Below are 23,919 nucleotides of genomic sequence, written 5' to 3' on the forward strand. Positions count from 1 at the left end.
TTTCGAAGGTGCGAGACGAGGTACTGGAGGAATTAAGGCTGTAAGGACGGGACGTTAGTCGTTCTTGGGTAGCTCTGTTGGTGGAGCACTTGCCCACGAAAGGCAGAGGTCCCGAGTTCGAGTCTCGGTCCGACACACAGTTTTAATCTGCCAGGAAGTTTCAAGAAAACATTGCCTGAAATTTCGAAACTTGCTGTGCATATCATTCTCTATGCACCCCTACCACCCTTCCAAAACCAATCCAACCATTTCATCTCCAGTGTAACACGTGGTACCTCTCTATCAACCTTGCAAGCATTTAGGCCATAATAACAAGAAAAACCACTGGTGTATTCTACCCTAAGACTGCTATCTAACAGTTCACAACCTTACATTCCACCGAACTAAAACACTAAAATACCTATGGCTAGGACGTATGTAAACTTGAAGATGTAACTCTCGACTGTTTTCAGTAAAATCGAGTTTGAAACTCTTAGGAGTTCTTACACATTTTGCATGGTCGCTAGTATTCAAGAAGAACGCAGCTGACAGTTATACATGAACACAGGTGTGTGCGGCGATATCAACCTCATTTCGCTGCAACACATCACTGGGGCGATATTACGATGTCCTGATTTTTTTTTTAAACAGACCTCGTATGGCAGACAATGCAACGGCCATTAAAATATATCAAAGAAAAGAGTTGCCTTTTAAGATTGTTGGTATTGCCATTATAGGCCCTCTAAAGCGGCCACACACCGAAACTGTCCAGTAACCCAGAGGCGTTGGATAAAAATATGGAATCCTTGCCGGAAATTAATGTGAATGGAGATACTAGCCAAGCCTGGACATTGCGCTGTTGTGGCTGACCACAAGTGGCACCTGTACAGTGCCCTTAATACCTATGGCAAACCACAGCTAAAGAACTTGTACAGAAGTGACGGACAGTCAAACAACTTAAAATCAGAGATGGTACAATAGTCCATATCACGAGTAAACTGAGTGAAAGGCCACGACGGCCAGTAGCTCTTGACTGGGATCTCAGTGTATGATGACCGGTTTCCTACCCTGGAGACATATCTCCAAAATCAAGGTGTCTCGACTTCCAAGGTCCTATCATACGTGGATCATCATGTGCTGTCTGGGCTCGTCTTTTGACTGCATTGTGGAGTTGTTTCACTGATCGTGGACGGTTCGGATGTCCATCTGCCATTTCATTCAATGTTTCACCGAGGAGTGACATGTTTCCATACGCACTTCCACCTTGAAAGTGTGGAACATGAAGTATTAGTTTTATATGACCAGAAGATACACTACTGGCCATCAAAATTACTACACCACGAAGATGATGTGCTACAGACGTGAAATTTAACCGACAGGAAGAAGATGCTGTGATATGCAAATGACTAGCTTTTCAGAGCATTCACACAAGATTGGCGCCGGTGGCGACGCCTACAACGTGATGATATGAGGAAAGTTTCCAACCGATTTCTCATACATAAACTGCAGTTGACCGGCGCTGCCTGGTGAAACGTTGTTGTGATGCCTCGTGTAAGGAGGATAAATGCGTACCATCACGTTTCCGACTTTGATAAAGGTCGGATTCTAGCCTATCGCGATTGCAGTTTATCGTATCGCGACATTGCTGCTAACGTTCATCCAATGACTGTTAGCAGAATATGGAATCGGTGGGTTCAGGAGTGTAATACAGAACGCCATGCTGGATCCCAACGGCCTCATATCAGTAGCAGTCGAGATGACAGGCATCTTATCCGCATCGCTGTAACGGATCGTGCATCCACGTCTCGATCCCTGAATCAACAGATGGGGACGTTCGCAAGACAACAACCATCTGCACGAACAGTTCGACGACGCTTGCAGCAGCGTGGACCATCAGCTCGGAGACCATGGCTGGGGTTACCCTTGACGCTGCATCACTGACAGGAGCGCCTGCGATGGTGTACTCAACGACGAACCTGGGTGCACGAATGGCAAAACGTCATTTTTTCGGATGAAACCAGGTTCTGTTTACAGCATCATGATGGTCGCATCCGTGTTTCGCGACATTGCGGTGAACGGACATTGGAAGCGTGTATTCATCATCGCCGTACTGGCGTATCACCCGGCGTGTTGGTATGGGGTGCCATTGTTACATGTCTCGGTCGCCTCTTGTTCGCATTGACGGCACTTTGAACAGTGGACGTTACATTTCAGATGTGTTAGTACCCGTGGCTCTACCCTTCATTCAATTCCTGCGAAACCCTACATTTCTGCAGGGTAATGCACTATCGCATGTTGCAGGTCCTGTACGGGCCTTTCTGGATACAGAAAATGTTCGAATGTTGCCCTGGCTAGAACATTCTCCAGATCTCTCACCAATTGAAAACGTCTGGTCAATGGTGGCCAAGCAACTGGCTCGTCACAATACGCCAGTCACTACTCTTGATGAACTGTGGTATCGTGTTGAAGCCGCATGGGCAGCTAGCTGTACCTTTACACGCCATCCAAGCTCTGTTTGACTCAATGCCCAGGCGTATCAAGGCCGTTATTAAGGCCAGAGGTACTGATTTCTCAGGTTCTATGCATCCTAATTGCTTGAAAATGTAATCACATGTCAGTTCTAGTATAATATATTTGTCCAATGAATACCCATTTATCATCTGCAATTCTTCTTGGTGTAGCAATTTTAATGGCCAGTAATGTACTCTTCCAGGGTATGACACGGTCGTCATACAATGAAAACACAATAAACAGCTATTGCGGATTTGCACTTTCACTCAGTTTAATATAGACTATTTTACCATCACTGATTTTAAACTGTTTGATTGTCCTTCACATTATCCTTAGTATGTTCTAAGTCTCAACTGTAGCCAGTACGGTGTTCTATGTAATTGTGAGCGTATTATGTCTGAGCTAAAGGAATTCGAACATGCGCAAGTTGTTGGTGCTCTTATGGTGGGTACTTCAATAACCAACGGAGACAATGGAAAATTCATATCGCATACAGGGAAACGGCAAAAACATATGTCTCAACATATGTGATTAGTAATCATAATAGACAGTCTTGAAGAGAGTTGTGACGTAAAGTACGAGAACCTGCAGCTGCAACACTCATTACAGAACTGAATGTGCGCTCCCAGACTCCCTCGGCACCAGAGCAATACGAAGAGACCTCCATAAGCACGGAATTCCAAGGCGAGCTGGAATTCTTAAAATCATTCATTAGTGATTCAAATGCCATTAAAAAGAAAACGTGGTGCCAAAGCCACAGAACCTGCTGTATGGGACTATGGAAGAATTTCATGAGGTCAGATGAGTCTTGGTGAGCAATGTTTCCAACTTCAGGCTGAGCTTACGTCCCAAGAGTGAACACGGTGGTGGTTGGTGATGATATGAGCAGCCATATCGTGGTATTCCATGTGTCCCATTATTGCTCTGCAAGCCTGCATTAATGCCTAGGCTTATGTGACCATTTTGGCATCTCCTAGTACAATGTTTGCTCCATAATGGTGATGGTGTACTTTATGACGATAGGTCCCCTGCTCACAGAACTCGCATCATCCAGGACTGGTTTTGAGAGCACGAGGATGAATCCTCGTATCTCATCTGTCCATCACAGTTACCAGAGCTCTAGACTATTGAGCCTTAGTGGTCTACTTTGAAGAGAAGGGTGTGTTATCGGTATCCAGCTATATCACCATCACGTGGACTTGTCACTAGTTTGGTGGAAGAATGGTATAAGATCCCCTTGGAGACCAGACCCGACTTGTAGTTATTCACTCCAAAATTACTGCAAACTGTTTCGAACATCAACTGCTTTCCTACACTGTATGAGCCATGCTAAAGTTTTGTGTTTTTGGCGTTTCCATCTTTTCGTCCACACCTCGTAAAGTATGATACAACGTATGTCATCCTGTATAAAGAATTTTACGGCCTTTGGTAAATGTTTAAACTTGTTTTAATATCGAGCAATTACATCGAGACTGAGGACCCGCACATAAGCAAACTAATTTCAACAAAATAAGTTTAGTGTAAGGAAAAATATGTTCAAGTTATCATCTACACTGAGCAACAGACTTAAGGGGACGCGCCCCTGAACAGGCCGCATTTTTTGTATTATCTTCACCCTCATAGTGCAACTAATCTACATATGAGAGCTAGCTCAAAATTCTTACATGCAATTAGGGGCATTAGTCAAATCATTTCGCAAAACGTCATTGCGATATTTATTATATTTTGGTACTGCCAATTATATTTATAATAATATATAAAACGGAACACTTTTTCACTGCGGTGCCATTTTCTTTAGAACCACTGACTGCACAGATTGAAAAAAGAGCCAGAGTACAGACAACATTCACATAAGTATTTTATGCCTCCAATTTCCTTCCCTGATGCTGATTTGTGAAAAAGACAAGTAATTTATTTTACTACAATTAAAATATTTAAAAATGTAGCTCAAATATCACCGACATCATCATCACGTTATAAATTTTTCAGGAAATTGTACGCAAGGGAGGTAGAGGTGGTCATTCTAAATATCTGTACCGATTTTTGCGAGTTTAACTTCAGTCGTTTAGGAAAAACGTCTATCTGAATGATTAAAATTCAAGTTTTCGGTATTCTCTCCCATATACAACTGTTGAAGCAATCATTTGCATTCTGAGAGAGACCATAAATACATTTCCTAAGCAGATTTTTATTAGCCAGATCCCTATCTATAGGCCTAATTGCCTCCACTACAGCAAGTGGTAAGGAATGCTTGTGGGTATATTGTATGCCTGTGGCATGCCTGTGCCACAAATCTTCACCTTTTGGACACAAACCACGCTGTGGGGTTTCACATGTTGACGCTCTGTGAAACCATGTTGCCCAAACAGCTCGTCTCATGTTCTCCAAATCTCCTACATTTCTCCTTATTTGCTAGTCCATAATATTCAGTCAAAGAGTCAATTTCACTTTTTGTAAGATGACCTGGACCATCTACGCGTTTTCATCTTACAGTTTTTTTCCGTTGGAGTCTACATAATTCTCTCAGCCGAGCTCCCATTCTTTTTTGTACATATCCAACCCATTCAAGCTTTCGTATCAAAGCGTCTCCACATGGTCTGTCATTAACAACAGTAGTGTGTCCTTTACAGTCTCCATCTCCAAGGTAGCCCAGATACCTCACACCACGACTGACCCCTGATCTTCTAAAAATATGTTTAGAACTCCTATCGTTTCCATGTTTCCCCTTGGCCCATCAAAGTCCTTTACACAAACATGGGTGCCAATAAATTTAATTGAACAACCCTGACAGTGCTTTGTTAGACATTCATAATCTAGTATCTTACCACTTTCAATAAATATGGCAGTTACAACCCCATTCTTCTGCCAAGATCCGTCAAATGCTGCTACAATGTCTGCATTCTTGGACAAGGCTACTGTTTCTTCTGCTCCTCTTTTCATTGAATGTTCACTTACACCGCATAATGCATCATGTATTAATTTATTGTATCTGTCAAACCTCAGTGGAGGTGGAGGCAAATCCATCAATGCACAAAAAGTCTAGGCAGCTCTCCTTCCCCTTCCAATACATCGCATTGCATAATCAAACTTAATATTTACACTGTAATGTCGACTATAAGTTACTGGCGAGGTCATATGATCACTGTGCATCTTACACAAGTTACAGGAAATAACTAACCGACTTGTAAGACCCTTCCTTGCTGAAATGTCCTCAGAAACATCAATACTATCTTCACAATTACAGCACTCACATTTCACAGCACTCTTAAAAAGTCTTCACAGCATATTTAGGTTCGCAGTAACATTTCCGTCGTTATTTGCTACTCAAATACTACAAGGCTTGTCTTATTACATTCAGAAAGCGAAAGTTTACGACTAGAAGCACTGCCTGTAGACACAGTTTCCGCATGCGACTTTTGAAGCAGCTGATGTGTATTATTCAGTTGTGTTTGGAGCTGGTTGCCTCAATACTTTCATTTGGGGTTAAATTTATTTACTCTCGGCATTTGCAGCACAGGAAGACACACACACACAGAACCAAAACAACACACAAGAACTACAAAACCAAAAGCGTATGAAATTCCGTAATCACATATTCTCAGATCTTTGTTTACATTCAAATCATAGCCTTCTAGACATGCCTGTACTTTGGTTCTGGGAATCAGTGCCTTCTAGAATACACCTGTACTAATGATCCGTAACTAATGACGGAAGGACAAAATAATGCATCACGTATTCTGACACACTTCAAACTGACAGATGGGTGAGGCGCCTGTGAAACATTACGTTCAGCCTCAATTTTAGAACGAACGGAAAATGGTAATGTCCATAAACTATATATTTTTGAAATCAGCATGAAATTCTCTCTTCTATAGCCTAAGAAAAGTTTCTTCAAATTTTTGGTCATTTTCACATGCATGTCCCCTTAAAGTAGCACCTTTTCAAAACCCCTTAATCCTCTATCACTGCGACGGATAAATATGAAATTTGGCTCATCATCTGGAAAGATGCAAAAACATGGCACCCTGCGACGTCACCCTCGGGTTCGGTGATTCTCCACACAGCACAGTGACAAAAATGGTGCAAATGGGTCTGAGCACTATGGGACTTAACTTCTGAGGTCATCAGTCTCCTAGAACTTAGAACTTCTTAAACCTAACTAACCTAAGGACAGCACACAACACCCATGCGCCTAGAGCTACTTTGCAGCTTTTCTCTTTAAATGCGCATTTTTAAAATTCTCGTTGGAAGTGAGCCCGCAGCACTGGTGGTTTTGCGGAACTGGGAATTCTTACGTAGACCCTGTGCCATTTTATTCCCGCACACGTCGTGTCACACCCCTCTGTGGACACACAACAGGACTGCATGAACAGGAGCACTGAAAAAGCACAAGTACAGTTTGCTGTTTCGGGTCATGTTCAAATTTCGTCGAATGGTTCTGAATGCTCTTTAGTGGCCCTGTCCTGTACACAAAAGTAAAAATCGTGGTACCACTGCACTACAAAGATGAAAGATCACCCTCAATGAGATTTCTTGTCCACAATGTCCTTAGAGATGGGTTGAAGCACGAGAGGGATGTCAGCAGTATGAAAGACAGAAATGGAAGTCTTCCCGTAGCTCATCGCACTACAAACAGTCGTTTTCACCTGAGAAATGTGTGGGAATCAACGTTACAAGAAAAATGATGCTTTCATTGACGCCCTTTATGTCACCCCCTGAAGCCTTGTCGTGTTGACTCTGAACTGCAAATGGTATGAAGTGTTTTCCTCGGCCACACATAAGAAAACCGCGTGATATCAACGCTAGGCGTCATAGTTCTCATCTTCATAGGAGAGGTAAGAAAATGAAGCACCTACGGCCGTCCTTATGATGTCATTTGTTGGATGGCTACCAGCTTTGGTGCGTCAGTGCACCCTCTTCATAGTTTGCGCCGAGAGGGTTAACACGATCCGTGTACGCGATGTATTAGAGGTCTACGTCTGAAACTGGTTGACAGTTGATGATTGGAGAGAGAACACTGCGGTTACAGGTACCCTGCATAGACCAATTGTAGATGTTGGCCAATGATACACTCCTGGAAATGGAAAAAATAACACATTGACACCGGTGTGTCAGACCCACCATACTTGCTCCGGACACTGCGAGAGGGCTGTACAAGCAATGATCACACGCACGGCACAGCGGACACACCAGGAACCGCGGTGTTGGCCGACGAATGGCGCTAGCTGCGCAGCATTTGTGCACCGCCGCCGTCAGTGTCAGCCAGTTTGCCGTGGCATACGGAGCTCCATCGCAGTCTTTAACACTGGTAGCATGCCGCGACAGCGTGGACGTGAACCGTATGTGCAGTTGACGGACTTTGAGCGAGGGCGTATAGTGGGCATGCGGGAGGCCGGGTGGACGTACCGCCGAATTGCTCAACACGTGGGGCGTGAGGTCTCCACAGTACATCGATGTTGTCGCCAGTGGTCGGCGAAAGGTGCACGTGCCCGTCGACCTGGGACCAGACCGCAGCGACGCACGGATGCACGCCAAGACCGTAGGATCCTACGCAGTGCCGTAGGGGACCGCACCGCCACTTCCCAGCAAATTAGGGACACTGTTGCTCCTGGGGTATCGGCGAGGACCATTCGCAACCGTCTCCATGAAGCTGGGCTACGGTCCCGCACACCGTTAGGCCGTCTTCCGCTCACGCCCCAACATCGTGCAGCCCGCCTCCAGTGGTGTCGCGACAGGCGTGAATGGAGGGACGAATGGAGACGTGTCGTCTTCAGCGATGAGAGTCGCTTCTGCCTTGGTGCCAATGATGGTCAGATGCGTGTTTGGCGCCGTGCAGGTGAGCGCCACAATCAGGACTGCATACGACCGAGGCACACAGGGCCAACACCCGGCATCATGGTGTGGGGAGCGATTTCCTACACTGGCCGTACACCACTGGTGATCGTCGAGGGGACACTGAATAGTGCACGGTACATCCAAACCGTCATCGAACCCATCGTTCTACCATTCCTAGACCGGCAAGGGAACTTGCTGTTCCACCAGGACAATGCACGTCCGCATGTATCCTGTGCCACCCAACGTGCTCTAGAAGGTGTAAGTCAGCTACCCTGGCCAGCAAGATCTCCGGATCTGTCCCCCATTGAGCATGTTTGGGACTGGATGAAGCGTCGTCTCACGCTGTCTGCACGTCCAGCACGAACGCTGGTCCAACTGAGGCGCCAGGTGGAAATGGCATGGTAAGCCGTTCCACAGGACTACATCCAGCATCTCTACGATCGTCTCCATGGGAGAATAGCAGCCTGCATTGCTGCGAAAGGTGGATATACACTGTACTAGTGCCGACATTGTGCATGCTCTGTTGCCTGTGTCTATGTGCCTGTGGTTCTGTCAGTGCGATCAAGTGATGTATCTGACCCCAGGAATGTGTCAATAAAGTTTCCCCTTCCTGGGACAATGAATTCACGGTGTTCTTATTTCAATTTCTAGGAGTGTACATCGTGTGTATGGATGATGTTAACCCTCTTGGCATCAACTGAGGCCTGAAGATGGTGCACTGAAGCACCAAAACTGGTAGCCATACACTAAATGATATCATAAGTACGGATGTAGATGTTTCATTTTCTTACGTAAGTGAACGACCAAAGTCCCCCAGACCTCCAACCAACAGACCGGAACCACGATTGACATACAAAAACTCCACAGGGGAGGCGTCAAAAGAAAGGGTAACTGTGCGCGGGTCACTGTGGCCGAGCGGTTCTAGGCACTTCAGTCCGGAACCACGCGGCTGCTACGGTCACAGATTCGAATCCTGCCTCGGGCATGGATGTGTGTGATGTCCTTAGGTTAGTTAGGTTTAAGTAGTTCTAAGTTCTAGATGACTGATGACCTCAGTGCTTAGAGCCATTTGGTAAAGTGTGTCACGAGTTTCCCTTCGTGTCAAACGTCGACCGTGCTATTGAGAAGAATTGTGATGAAATTTGATGGCAATATGACATCATTAATCCATTTTGCACGTCGCATGAACTTCTGAACTCTGACCTTTTTTGGCAAGTTTCGACTCGCCACTGCTTGAAGCGATGCTTAACCCGAGGGCGACGATGCAGAGCGCCAACTTTTGCGCCATAGATTGTAGACACCTTCGAGCCAGATGCCATACTTATGCCTCGCTAGGGGGAACAATTACGGGGTTTCGACAAAGTGATCCTTTAATTTGGTTGCGCAGTGTAGCATGTTACAAACGTGTGACAAACACTGAGAACAGACTGAGAAAAGTGACACGTCCTGCAGTACGCGCAAGGCAGCTGGTTTTTTTATGAGATGTGGGTGTGTTTGTCCCGCAGGTGAACTGGCGCGAGTTTCTGGAGGAGGTGTTCTCCGGGGTGGAGAACGTGACCCTGCGCCTGGATGGGCGTGACGCAGACCTGGTGGCCGTGCTCGATGTGGACTACCTCACCTCCGTGGCCACCATACTGGCCAATCACAACGCCGACACCGTGTGTGAGTTGCGAATCCTGTCCTGCTAATACGCAGGGTGAATCACCTGCCCCTACCTATGGGTTTTGTGCAACACGCAATGCCATCAAAACTCACGCACGTGATTTTCATATTCTCTCACTCGGTAAGTGCAGACTATTGGTCCTACATAGAAAATGAAGAGTAATTTTTTGCTGGAAATTCAATATTGTTAAATTTTGTACTGGGATACATTATCACTCGAGGCCACACTTCTCGCGTGATTCAAGAAAATCGCATTTCAAGGTCACATTAGCTTATTTTTCTTGAATAATTCGAAAACTACGGCTTCTAGCGAAAGCGTATTTCACTACAAAATATAACTACACTCCTGGAAATTGAAATAAGAACACCGCGAATTCATTGTCCCAGGAAGGGGAAACTTTATTGACACATTCCTGGGGTCAGATACATCACGTGATCACACTGACAGAACCACAGGCACATAGACACAGGCAACAGAGCATGCACAATGTCGGCACTAGTACAGTGTATATCCACCTTTCGCGGCAATGCAGGCTGCTATTCTCCCATGGAGACGATCGTAGAGATGCTGGATGTAGTCCTGTGGAACGGCTTGCCATGCCATTTCCACCTGGCGCCTCAGTTGGACCAGCGTTCGTGCTGGACATGCAGACCGCGTGAGACGACGCTTCATCCAGTCCCAAACATGCTCAATGGGGGACAGATCCAGAGATCTTGCTGGCCAGGGTAGTTGACTTACACCTTCTAGAGCACGTTGGGTGGCACGGGATACATGCGGACGTGCATTGTCCTGTTGGAACAGCAAGTTCCCTTGCCGGTCTAGGAATGGTAGAACGATGGGTTCGATGACGGTTTGGATGTACCGTGCACTATTCAGTGTCCCCTCGACGATCACCAGTGGTGTACGGCCAGTGTAGGAGATCGCTCCCCACACCATGATGCCGGGTGTTGGCCCTGTGTGCCTCGGTCGTATGCAGTCCTGATTGTGGCGCTCACCTGCACGGCGCCAAACACGCATACGACCATCGTTGGCACCAAGGCAGAAGCGACTCTCATCGCTGAAGACGACACGTCTCCATTCGTCCCTCCATTCACGCCTGTCGCGACACCACTGGAGGCGGGCTGCACGATGTTGGGGCGTGAGCGGAAGACGGCCTAACGGTGTGCGGGACCGTAGCCCAGCTTCATGGAGACGGTTGCGAATGGTCCTCGCCGATACCCCAGGAGCAACAGTGTCCCTAATTTACTGGGAAGTGGCGGTGCGGTCCCCTACGGCACTGCGTAGGATCCTACGGTCTTGGCGTGCATCCGTGCGTCGCTGCGGTCCGGTCCCAGGTCGACGGGCACGTGCACCTTCCGCCGACCACTGGCGACAACATCGATGTACTGTGGAGACCTCACGCCCCACGTGTTGAGCAATTCGGCGGTACGTCCACCCGGCCTCCCGCATGCCCACTATACGCCCTCGCTCAAAGTCCGTCAACTGCACATACGGTTCACGTCCACGCTGTCGCGGCATGCTACCAGTGTTAAAGACTGCGATGGAGCTCCGTATGCCACGGCAAACTGGCTGACACTGACGGCGGCGGTGCACAAATGCTGCGCAGCTAGCGCCATTCGACGGCCAGCACCGCGGTTCCTGGTGTGTCCGCCGTGCCGTGCGTGTGATCATTGCTTGTACAGCCCTCTCGCAGTGTCCGGAGCAAGTATGGTGGGTCTGACACACCGGTGTCAATGTGTTCTTTTTTCCATTTCCAGGAGTGTATATTAATTTCCTACAAAAAGGTCCTATTCATTTTCTTCTCTAGTACTAATAGTTTCCACATAGTAAATGAGAAAATATGAAAATATTGAGTGTGGTATTTGAAGACGTTGGGGGTCGCATGAAACCCATGAGTGCGGGCAGCTGACTCACCCTGTGTATCAGCTGACTCATATGCTACTTTCACTACAGCGCATACAGCTGCTGTTGTGGTCTTGAGTCCAAAGACTACTTGGATGCTCTCCACACCAGTCTGCCTTCACTAGCAGTTTTTCAAATGATTACTGTATTTCCTGGTTTAACTGTTAGCTACTTTCCATCCATTATCAAGCTCTTTCTGTTACTTGCATAACAGTAAAATATTGTCAGCATATTCGGCTTCTTCTTCTTAACTGTGGCTCTGACCTGAGAGACCATAAGCTTTCTGCACATTCCTCCACTAACCGTTTCTGCTCCTGGCTCGCATGGTCCATTCTTCTTTTACCATTGTCTCCTTATCCTTGATGATGCCCAGTGGCTGTAACTAAACTGATGATGCGCTCCTTATGCTCCAGTGCAGGCTGTCAGATCCACCGTTATCATGTGTTTGATCATTTCTTCTCTTTTCCTGTAGCCACACCACGTTCTAACTGCTTGCAGCGCCGTATTTTCATCTGGTGGCAGAAAGTGCAAATAATGAACAAACCTACAATGTTTCAGCATGCTATGATATGTACAGCCTACACTTCAGCATTTACAATACTGACAGTTTAATTATAACCACCCAGTCTTTTCTTCATCCTTCAGCCAATATCTGCTTGTAAGTACATTGGTCTGCCAGTTCCAAGATTTTTACGAGGGCAACCTGGAAACTAATGCCTCCAATTTTTTTATTCTGTCTTCCATAACGGTTGATATATTACATTTGCTGCATATTACTCGGTCGAATTTCCCGCTTCCTGAAACTTGTCAAGATCTGCAAGTCCTCTTCCCTGTGACTTATTAGACCAATACTGTCCGCATATCGATGCCAATTTATTGTTTTATTGCTCAGTCTTACTCCATCTGGGTTTAATTTTTGGTGTTCTCTAGCTATTCTAAGTTTGTGGCACCAAATATTCCATACATATGTGTGGAGGAAACATTATATGACTTCCTTAATAACGGTTACAACTATCTCAGACGGAGGGAGAGGGGGAAGGGGAGGGTGGAGTGCGATTTGGATTTTAAGACGCTGACCAGTAACATTTTAATGTTACAATAAGGTATTGTAGTGTGTTATGCTTTGGCACAATGACGAAACCCGCATAAGGGTCACTTATATTCCTTTTCTACATATGGACTTCACATCTGAGATTGTTGTGCCCGTAACTACCAGGGTTGTGCGAAACTTTTGCTAAGGATGGCATCGCAATTGCTTTCTCCGCAAAGGAGCAGATGATGCTGTTCTTATTGTTGTGGTCAGAGACTGATTTGATGCAGCTCTCCATGCTACTCTATTCTATGCAAGCTTCTTCATATCCAAGACATTACTGCAACCTACATCCTTCTGACCTGCTTAGTGTATTCATCTCTTGGTCTCCCTCTACGATTTTTACCATCCACGCTGCCCTCCAATACTAAATTGGTGATCCCTTGACGCCTCAGAATATTTTCTACCAACCGATCCCTTCTTCTAGTCAAGTGGTGCCACAAATTCCTCTTCTCCCCAATTCTGTTCAGTAACTACTCATTGAGTTACGTGATCTACCCATCTAATCTTCAGCAATCTTCTGTAGCACCGCATTTCGAAATTTTCTTTTCTCTTCTTGTCTAAACTATTTGTCGTCCATGTTTCACTTCAATACATGGCTACACTCCACACAAATACTTTCAGCAAAGACTTCCTGAAACTTAAATCTATACTCGATGTTACCAAATTTCTCTTCTTCAGAAATGCTTTCCTTGCCATTGCCAGTCTACATTTTATATCCTCTCTACTTCTACCATCATCAGTTATTTTGCTTTCCAAATAGCAAAACTCTTTTACTACTTTAAGTGCCTCATTTCCTAATCTAACTACCACAGCATCACCTAACACAATTTGATTACATTCCATTAGCCTCGTTTTGCTTTTTTTGATGTTCATCTTATATCTTCTTTCCAAGACACTGTTCATTCTGTTCAACTACTTTTCCACGTCGTTTGCTGTCTCTGACAGAATTACAATGTCATCGGCAAACCTCAAAGTTTTTATTTCTTCTCCATGGATTTTAATTCCTACTCCAAATTTTTCTTTTGTTCCCCTTAATTCTTGCTCAGTGTATAGATTGAATACATCGGGGATAGGCGGCAACCCTGTCTCACTCCTTTCCCTACCACTGCTTTCCTTTGATGTCGTTCGACTCTTATAACTGCCATCTGGCTTCTGCACAAATTGTAAACAGCCTATCGTTCCCTGTATTTGACCCCTGCCACCAGCAGAATTTGAAGGACAGTATTCCAATCAACATTGTCAAAAGCCTTGTCTAAGTCTACAAATGCAGGAAAGCTAGGTTTGCATTTCCTTAATCTATCTTCTATGTCATAGGGTCAGTATTGTCTCACGTGTTGCACCATTTCTACGGAATTCAAACTGATCTTCCCCGAGGTTGGCTTCTACCAGTTTTTCCATTCGTCTGTAAAGATTTCCCGTTAGTATTTTGCAGCTGTGACTTATTAAACTGATAGTTCAGTAATTTTCACTACTGTCAACACCTGCTTTCTTTTGGATTGGAATTATTATATTCTTCTTGAAGTCTGAGGGTATTTCGCGTGTCTCATACATCTTGCTCACCAGACGGTAGAGTTTTGTCAGGACTGGCCCTCCCAAGGCTGTCAGTAGTTCTAATTGGAATGTTGTCTACTCCCGGGACCTTGTTTCGACTTAGGTCTTTCAGTGCTCTGTAAAATTTTACACGCAATATCATATCTCCCATTTCATCTTCAACTATGTCCTCTACCATTTCCATAATATTGCCCTCAAGGACATCGCCCTTGTATATACCCTCTACATACTCATTCCACCTTTCTGCTTTCTCTTCTTTGCTTAGAACGATTTTCCATCTGAGCTCTTGATATTCATACAAGTGGTTCTCTTTTCCCCAAAGGTCTCTTTAATTTTCCTGTAGGCAGTATCTATCTTACACCTAGTGATGTATACCTCTACATCCTTACATTTGTCCTCTAGCCATCCCTGCTTAGCCATTTTGCACTTCCTGTCGATCTCATTTTTGAGACGTTTGTATTCCTTTTTGCCTGCTTCGTTCACTGCATTTTTATATTTTCTCCTTTCGTCGATTAAATTCAATATCTCTTCTGTTACCCATGGATTTCTATACGATGCTATATGTTTATAATTTATTTCTGTGATGTAAGTAACGGAGGCATCTTGATGATGCCTATGGTACCATCTTGAGATCGCTATGCCGCACTAGAGTCGCCAACGTGAATCGATGATACAGACATTAGCGAAGGTTCGCTTCAATCTTCAACAACCAAAGGGAGGCACTCCAGAAGACCATACCGCCCTGTCGGCGTAGCAGCGCCCTCACGCTGAGGTCACCATAGTTCCCGGCACGCAAGAGCTCGACTCCAGTTCGTGACCTCAGCTTCAACAGTCAGCTTCACCGTGAAGGAACAGTGATAGTGAAGTTTTAGGTGGACATGTAATTTTGTTAAAGCTGATATTGTACTTCAGGGGAACAGTTTGAGACAGTATGTTTCAAGTGTGCGCGGGCACGGACGGCGAAGAGAGCGGCCCGCGGCGGGAGGGGATTTAAATCGGCCGCCCGACCTCGGGAGCTCAGTTCGTCAGCGCACCTGACGATGGCGACATGTCTGATCGCCGAAATATTGTGCCCGTTGGACACCATGAACCGGCAGTATACCCGTGGACTGTTCGAGCAACAAATACGCCGGGAGAAACTGAAGAATCACTTCAAATCATCGTTTTTATTTTCCTTCTTTCGCAACATTTTTTCGAGTATGCGCTTGCTTTTAAACATTTTTCTCTTCTAGAAATCATAAGTATGCCGTTGTGTTCAATATCCTCATATACTTTCTCTTTCTCTACATCTCCAGCTAGTGACGTCCGCATGTATACCTGAACTGTCTGTGTTTGCTTGCTGTCGATTCTGACGAGAACAACCCTATCACTGAACAGTTCGCAGTGACTCACTCTCCAACTCTCTTTCCTATTAATACTGAACATACCATTTTCTGCTGCTGTTGATATTATTCGATACTCGTCTGACCAGAGATCCTTGTCTTCTGGCGGCCGCGGTGGCAGAGCGGTTCTAGGCCAATGTAGATGTTGGCCAATGATACATCGTGTGTATGGATGATGTTAACCCTCTTGCCATCAACTGAGGCCTGAAGATGGTGCACTGAAGCACCAAAACTGGTAGCCATACACTAAATGACATCATAAGTACGGATGTAGATGTTTCATTTTCTTACGTAAGTGAACGACCAAAGTCCCCCAGACCTCCAACCACAAAGATGGACATACAAAAACTCCATAGGGGAGGCGTCAAAAGAAAGGGTAAAATGTGTGCGCGTCATTGTGGCCGAGCGGTTCTAGGCGCTTCAGTCTGGAACCGCGCGACCGCTACAGTCCCAGGTTCGAATCCTGCCTCGGGCGTGGATGTGTGTGATGTCCTTAGGTTAGTTAGGTTTAAGTGGTTCTAAGTTCTAGGGGACTGATGACCTCAGATATTGTCCCATAGTGCTCTAAGCCATTTGAACCTTGTCTTCTTCCCATTTCACTTGAATGACCCAAAATAAATGTAGACTGAGCCTTAGCATTCCCCTTTCAGATTTTATAGCTTAGCTATGACGCTGAAACTTCTGACATTCCATGCCCAGTTCGAAGAACGTTGCCCTTTCATTAATTTTATTCAGTCTTTTTCTCGTGGTCAGCTCCCCCTTTGCAGTCCCCTCCCAGAGGTCCGAAGGGGGGAGTAGTCCGTAATCTTTTGGCAAAGGAGTGATGGAGAGATCATCATGACACTTTCTCAATTACCGGCCACATGTCCTATTAAGACAACACATCAGTCTTTAAAGCAACGTTTGCTTTTGCCGCTTGCATCCTCATGTCGTAGATAATTGCTGATTCTTCCGCCTTTTAGGGACAGTTTCCGCACCCTGTACCACTGTCTGCTCAGCCGCTCTCTTTGCCAGTGTCATTGGCAGAGTGAGGGTGACTTCTTATGCCGACAATCTTTTTTTACTGCATTGGCCGCCGCTGATGACGATTTTTATTCAGAATTTAAGCAGTGGTGAAGTACGAACTCTTGACGACTACTTAGATGTGTTATTTACTACACTACTGGCCATTAAAACTGCTACACCAAGAAGAAATGCAGGTGATACACGGGTATTCATTGGACAAATATATTATACTAGAACTGACATGCGATTACATTTTCATGCAATTTCGATGCATAGATCCTGAGAAAACAGTACCCAGAACAATCGCCTCTGGCCATAATAACGGCCTCGATAGGCCTGTGCATTGAGTCCAACAGAATTTGGATGGTATGTGCAGGTACAGCTGCGCATGCAGCTTCAACACGATACCACAGTTCATCAAGAGTAGTGACTGGCGTATTGTGACGAGCCAGTTGATCGGCAACCATTGACCAGACATTTTCAATTTGTGACAGATCTGGAGAATGTGCTGGCCAGGGCAGCAGTCGAACATTTTCTGTATGCAGAAAGGCGCGTACAGGACCTGCAACATGCGGTCGTGCATTATCCTGCTGAAATGTGGGGTTTCGCAGGGATTGAGGGGTAGAGCCACGGGTCGTAACACATCTGAAATGTAACGTCCACTGTTCAAAGTGCCGTCAATGTGAATAAGAGGTGATCGAGACGTGTAACCAGTGGCACCCCATACCTTCACGCCGGGTGATACGCCAGTATGTCGATGACGAATACACGCTTCCAATGTGCGTTCACCGCGATGTCGCCAAACACGGATGCGACCATAGCGATGCTGTAAACAGAACCTGGATTCATCCGAAAAAATTACGTTTTGACATTCGTGCACCCAGGTTCGTCGTTGAGTACACCATCCCAGGCGCTCCTCTCTGTGATGCAACGTCGAGGGTAACGGCAGCCACGGTCTCCGAGCTGATAGTCCATGCTGCTGCAAACCTCGTCGAACTGTTCGTGCACATGGTTGTTGTCTTGCAAACGTCCCCATCTGTTGACTCAGGGATCGAGACAGGGCTGCACGATCCGTTACAGCCATGCGGATAAGATGCCTGTCATCTCGACTGCTAGTGATACGAGGCCGTTGGGATCCAGCACGGCGTTCCGTATTACCCTCCTGAACCCACCGATTCCATATTCTGCTAACAGTCATTGGATCTCGACCAAGGCGAGCAGCAATTTCGCAATACGATAAACCGCAATCGCGATAGGCTACAATCCGACGTTTATCAAAGTCGGAAACGTGATGGTACGCTCCTTACACGAGGCATCACAACAATGTTTCACCAGGCAACGCGGGTCAACTGCTGTTGAGGAATCGGTTGGAAACTTTCCTCATGTCAGCACGTTGTAGGTGTCGCCACTGGCGCCAACTTTGAGTGAATGATGTGAAAAGCTTATCATTTGCATATCACAGCATCTTCTTCCTGTCGGTTAAATTTCGCGTCTGTAGCACGTCATCTTCGTGGTGTAGCAACCTTAATGGCCAGTAGTGTGCCTTATGGCTCCTCCTGGTACCTGCAGTGAGAGGTGTCTGTGAGCCGCGGCGCGATGTTGCAGGGACGTCGCTGTGGTGGCAGGTGTTCCGCGTGCTGTCTCCGCACACGGACCGCGCCATGCGGCAGCTCAAGCACAACTACCTGGAGGCGTCGCTGGGCATCCAGTTCCGGCAGGCCAGGTGCGTAAAGCGCGCTGCCATTGCACCCAGAGTGAATTCTCACTCTGTTGCGGAGCGAGCGTTGATCTGAAACTTCCCGGCCAATTGAAGCAGCATCGTGTCGGGCTCGAACCTGGGACCTTTGTCTTTCGCGCCTCCTGACGCATCCCCACAGCTGTAGTTCCACCGGAACCAATTTTCCTGCCTTACTAACTTCCCGGAAGCTGCCCAGCATACATTGTGGAACTAACACTCCTGAAAGAAAGGATGTTGCCGAGACATGGCTTAACCACAGTGTTGGGAGTGCTAGTCTCGCAAGGTATGCTTAAGAACTTCTGTGATACTTGGAAGGTGGGAGATGACGTACTGACGGGAATAAGGATGTGACAGCCAGCAGTGTGGCGAACCTGGACAGCTCAATCGGGGGAGCATTTCCCACATGAGGTCGAAGTCCCAGGTACGAGTCATGGATCGGCACACAGTTTTAATTTGTGAGGAAGTTTCAGTATAATTTTACTTTATCTCGAAGTAATATATCCTGATTTCCAACCTAATTGTAATAGGTATCGACGCTTGAACTAAAGTGATATATGAAAAATCTGTGCTGGACCGTGACGCAAACCCGGATTTCTCGCTTATTCCTAGCGGTCGACTTACGAGTGTGGGTAAATTAATTGGAAATGTCGTGTGGCTAGGGCCTCCAGTCGGGTAGACCGTTTGCCTGGTGCAAGTCTTTCGATTTGACGCCACTTCGGCGACCTGTGCGTCGATGGGGATGAAATGATGATGATTAGGACAACACAGCACCCAGTCCCTGAGCGGAAGAAATCTCCGTCCCAGCCGGGAATCGAACCCGGGCCCTTAGGATTGACAGTCTGTCACGCTGACCACTCAGCTACCGGGGCGGACTGGTAAATTAATTAATAATCTATTAGAATAAACAGATAGGTGTGCGACATACAGAAGTTTCTATTGGTCCAGAAAGTTTACTCAGATAGCCTAAGTCGTACGGTGTTCGGTCAGGAGCTTGAGAAGTTGGCGGTGGCTGAACACTGCCTGGAGAATGGATTCAAAATGCAGTTTGGAAATATGAGAGCCTCGACTCATGTGGTACCATAACGAGATTCTGTTATGAAGGAGGCTGCCAACGTTACAATAAAATGAAGCAATTCCAGCTGAGACCAGGTATTCTCATTTTGTAGAGTATGGGAACCAGCTTAAGGGGACACTCCCCTGAATGGGCTGCAGTTCTAGCATCACCTTCACCCTCATAGTGCAACTGATCAATAAATGAGAGCTAGCTCAAAATTCTTACACACAAATCGGGTCATTAGTCAAAGCATTTTCCAAAAAAAACATTGCGATATTCCTTATATTTTGGTACTGCAACAATCTTTGTAATAGCATTAAAAACGGAACACTGTTTCTCTGCAGTACCTTTTCTATGGAACCACTGACTGCACAGCTTGGAAAATGAGTCAGAGTACAGACAACATTCACATAAGTGTTTTATACCTCCAGTTTCCTTCCCTGATGCTGATCTGTGAAAAGACAAATACTTTATTTTACTACAACAAAAATATTTAAAAATGTAGCTGAAATATCACCGACATCGTCATCATGGTTATAAATTTTTCAGGAAATAGTAGGCCAGGGAAGTAGGTGACGTCATTCTAAATATCTGTACAAATTTTTGTGTGTTTAACTTCACTCATTTAGGAGAAAAGTCTATCTGAATGATTAAAATTCAAGTTTTCGGTATTCTTTCCCATATACAGCTGTTGAAGCTTTCATTTGCATTCTGAGAGAGACCATACAAACATTTCATAAGTAGATTTTTATTTGCCAAATCCCTATAAATAGGTCCAGTTGCCTCCATTACAGCATGTGGTAAGGAATCCTTGTGGGTATATTGTATGCCTGTAGCATTGCTCAACCACGACTTGCACCACGAATCTTCCCCTTTTCGACACAAACCATGCTGTGGGGTTTCATCTGCTGACACTCTGTGAAACCATGTTGCCCAAACAGCTCGTCTAATGTTCTCCCAATCTTCGACGTTTTTCCTTACTACTAGTCCATAATATTGAGTGAAGGAATCAATTTCACTTTTTGTAACAAGACCTGGACCACCTATGTGTTTCCCATCTGACAGTTTTTTTTTCTCATTTAAGTCATTACATAATTTTTTTCAGCCAAGCTCCCATTCTTTTTTTGTACATGCCCAACACATTCAAGCTTTTCTATCAAGTGTCCCCATATGGTCATTCATTAACAACAGTATTGTGTCGTTTACAGTCTCCTTCCCAAAGGTACCCTACATACCTCACATCACGACTGACCTCTGATCTAAAAATGTTTAGAACTCCTTTCGTTTCCATGCTTCCACTTGGGCCATCGAAGTTCTTTACACATACATGGGTGCCAATAAATTTACTTGAACAACCCTGGCAGTGTTTTTTTAGACATTCATACTCTAGTATCTTACCAGTTTCAATAAATGTGGCAGTTACAACCCCACTCTGCCAAGATCCATCAAATGCCGCTACAATGTCTGTATTCTCAGACAAGGCTACAGCTTCTGCTCTTTTCATTGAATGTTCACTTACACCGCCGGCCGGTGCGGACGAGCGGTTCTAGGCGCTTCAGTCTGGAACCGCGCGACCGCTACGGTCGCAGATTCGAATCCTGCTTCGAGCATAGATGTCCTTAGGTTAGTTAGGTTTAAGTAGTTCTAAGTTCTAGGGGACTGATGACCTCAGATGTTAAGTGCCATAGTGCTCAGAGCCATTTGAAACATTTTTTCACTTACACCACATAAAGCATTATGTATTAATTTATTGTATCTGAGAAACCTCAGTGGAGGTGGAGGCAAAACCATCACTCCATAAAACGTCTGGGAAGCTCTCCTTCCCCTTCCAATACATTGCATTGCACAAGGAAGCTAAATATTTTACACTAAGGCAGGCTGTGATGGCTGAATGGTTCTAGGCGCTTCAGCCCGGAACCGCACAACTGCTACGGTCGCAGGTTCGAATCCTGCCTCGGGCATGGATGTGTGTGATGTCCTTAGGTTAGTTAGGTTTAAGTAGTTCTAAGTCTAGGGGACTGATGACCTCAGATGTTAAGTCCTATAGTGCTCAGAGCGATTTGAACCATTTTTATTTACACTCTAATGTAGACCATCTGTAACTAGCGATGTCAATGTATTACTGTGCATCTTACACGAGTTACAGGCAATCACTAACCGACTTGAAAGACCCTTCCTCGCTGAAATGTCCTCAGTAGCGTCAATACTATCTTCACATCTGCAGTACTTACATTTCACAGCACTCTTCAAAAGCCATGACCGCTTATTTAGGTTCACAATGACATTTCCGTCGTTATTGCTGCTCACAATACTACTAGGCTTGTCCTTATTACATTCATAAAGTGAAAGTTTACGTCTAGAAGCACTGTCTGAAGACACAGTTTCTGCGGGCGACTTTTGAAGCAACTGCTGTGTTTGGAGCTGGTTGCTGCGAAACTTTCGTTTGGGGCTAAATTTCTTTACTTTCGGCATTTGTAGTACAGGAAACACACACACAGAAAGAAAACAACTCACAATAACTACAAAACCACGCGCGTATGAAATTACGAAATCTTCTATTTTCAGATCTTAGTTTAGATTCGAACCATAGCCTTCTAGACATTCCTGTACTTTGGTTCTGGGAGTCAGTGCCTTCTAGAATACATCTGTGTTAACGATCCGTAACTAACGACGGAAAAAACAGAAGAACAAAAAAATGCATTACATATTCTGACGCACTTCAGACTGACAGATGGGCGTGGCTCCTGTGCAACATTATGTTCAACCTCAATTTTAGAGCGAACGGAAAATGAAAATGCCCATAACCTATACATTTTTGAAATCAGCATGAAATTCTCTTTACTATAGACCAAGAGTTCTTTTTTCAAATTTTTGGTCAGTTTCACGAGCATGTCCCCTTAAAAAATCGTGTGAAAGCAAAAACTGATGATTGACGTTTCCAGGGAGGCGGGATCAACAATTTCAAATGTGGTGTCATGCCGACCGTTCACGCCACCTGACTCACTCGATTCACGGATGCTGTGAGCTGCCCAACAAGCCGTCCCAAGCATGTGCCCTCTCTGGAAGTATAAGGCAGTCCTGTCACACGAATTTCAGAACACCGTGGTAGCCCCGGCAGTTTTTTTACGCTTATGACGACGCTGGAAACGTCTGTCGAAAGATCGAGTTTTTTACTCGAAGCGATGTGGCATGAAACCGAGAGCAGTTGATGGCCATCAGAACACTTCCTAAACAAAAGGTTAGGTCATGAAAGTAAAGTTCCGTATAGAAAATGCAGCCACCCTTTTCGCCCCATTTTGCTACCGTTTGCAGATCGTAATGGTCTTAACTCGTGTCACATCACACTGCCGGCCATATTGGGCCTTCTTCTTAGTACCGTTCGCACACCGCAAGCTGCACTCAGTGCAGTGGCTGATGGGAACGAATAAAAAGGGAAAACGCCTTTACAGTCCCTCCCATCAGCCACTGCACTGAGTGTTTTCACGGACAGCGAAAATTACATGAGGGCAAATCAGAAGGTCTTTGCCCCTGTTTTTTACTGGCCAAAGTAAGGCACTGAAACGTCCCCTTAGAAAAATTTATAAATGGCTGTGCTGATAAACCTGTTACGTTATTTTATTTTCAAACAGCTGAGCAAAACTGAATGTGCTCAAACAGTTTTCTCTTTACTTATTCCGATCATCACTAAACTGACACACAATATTTTTAGCGCAACGCAATCTGACTTTCAATAATCCCTACAAAAGAATGGCCCTGACTAACAATAACCTATACCTTTCATGAATCACTTACCTCACAAAAATCTTCGATACTCGAACTACTGCAATACAGCGAGCGACAATACTGCCAGCTAAATAAAAGATTCTAACTACTGAAGGCACTAATTACTATTAGGCATATAGTTAGAAAATGAAAGATTTTGATAGAGAACAAACAATGTATTTAACTTAATAGTGTTCAAAAGTCATAATAATAAGCCGGCCGCGGTGGCCGTGCGGTTCTAGGCGCTGCAGTCCGTAACCGCGGGACTGCTACGGTCGCAGGTTCGAATCCTGCCTCGGGCATGGATGTGTGTGATGTCCTTAGGCACAACGCTACGCGCTGTTCACACCCAACTGCCCAACACTACAATAGCGAAAATCCAACAATGCCAACCAGCCATAGACTGCACACAGCAGTCAGTGATGTTCATACAGAGCGCTACGT

The 23,919-nt window shown here is 45.4% G+C and overlaps 1 protein-coding gene across 1 annotated transcript in view; it reads left to right on the forward strand.

The window, feature by feature from the left end:
* Positions 1 to 23,919, forward strand: part of LOC124550796 (neprilysin-1-like) — a 487,987-nt gene that overhangs the window by 261,116 nt on the left and 202,952 nt on the right. The window contains exons 10-11 of the mRNA XM_047125521.1: positions 9,831 to 9,987; positions 18,527 to 18,644. Of these exons, the coding sequence (XP_046981477.1) occupies positions 9,831 to 9,987; positions 18,527 to 18,644 (275 nt within the window). The remainder of the gene's footprint in view (positions 1 to 9,830; positions 9,988 to 18,526; positions 18,645 to 23,919) is intronic.

Source organism: Schistocerca americana, chromosome 9 (genome assembly GCF_021461395.2).
Source record: "Schistocerca americana isolate TAMUIC-IGC-003095 chromosome 9, iqSchAmer2.1, whole genome shotgun sequence".
Lineage (NCBI taxonomy): Eukaryota > Metazoa > Arthropoda > Insecta > Orthoptera > Acrididae > Schistocerca > Schistocerca americana.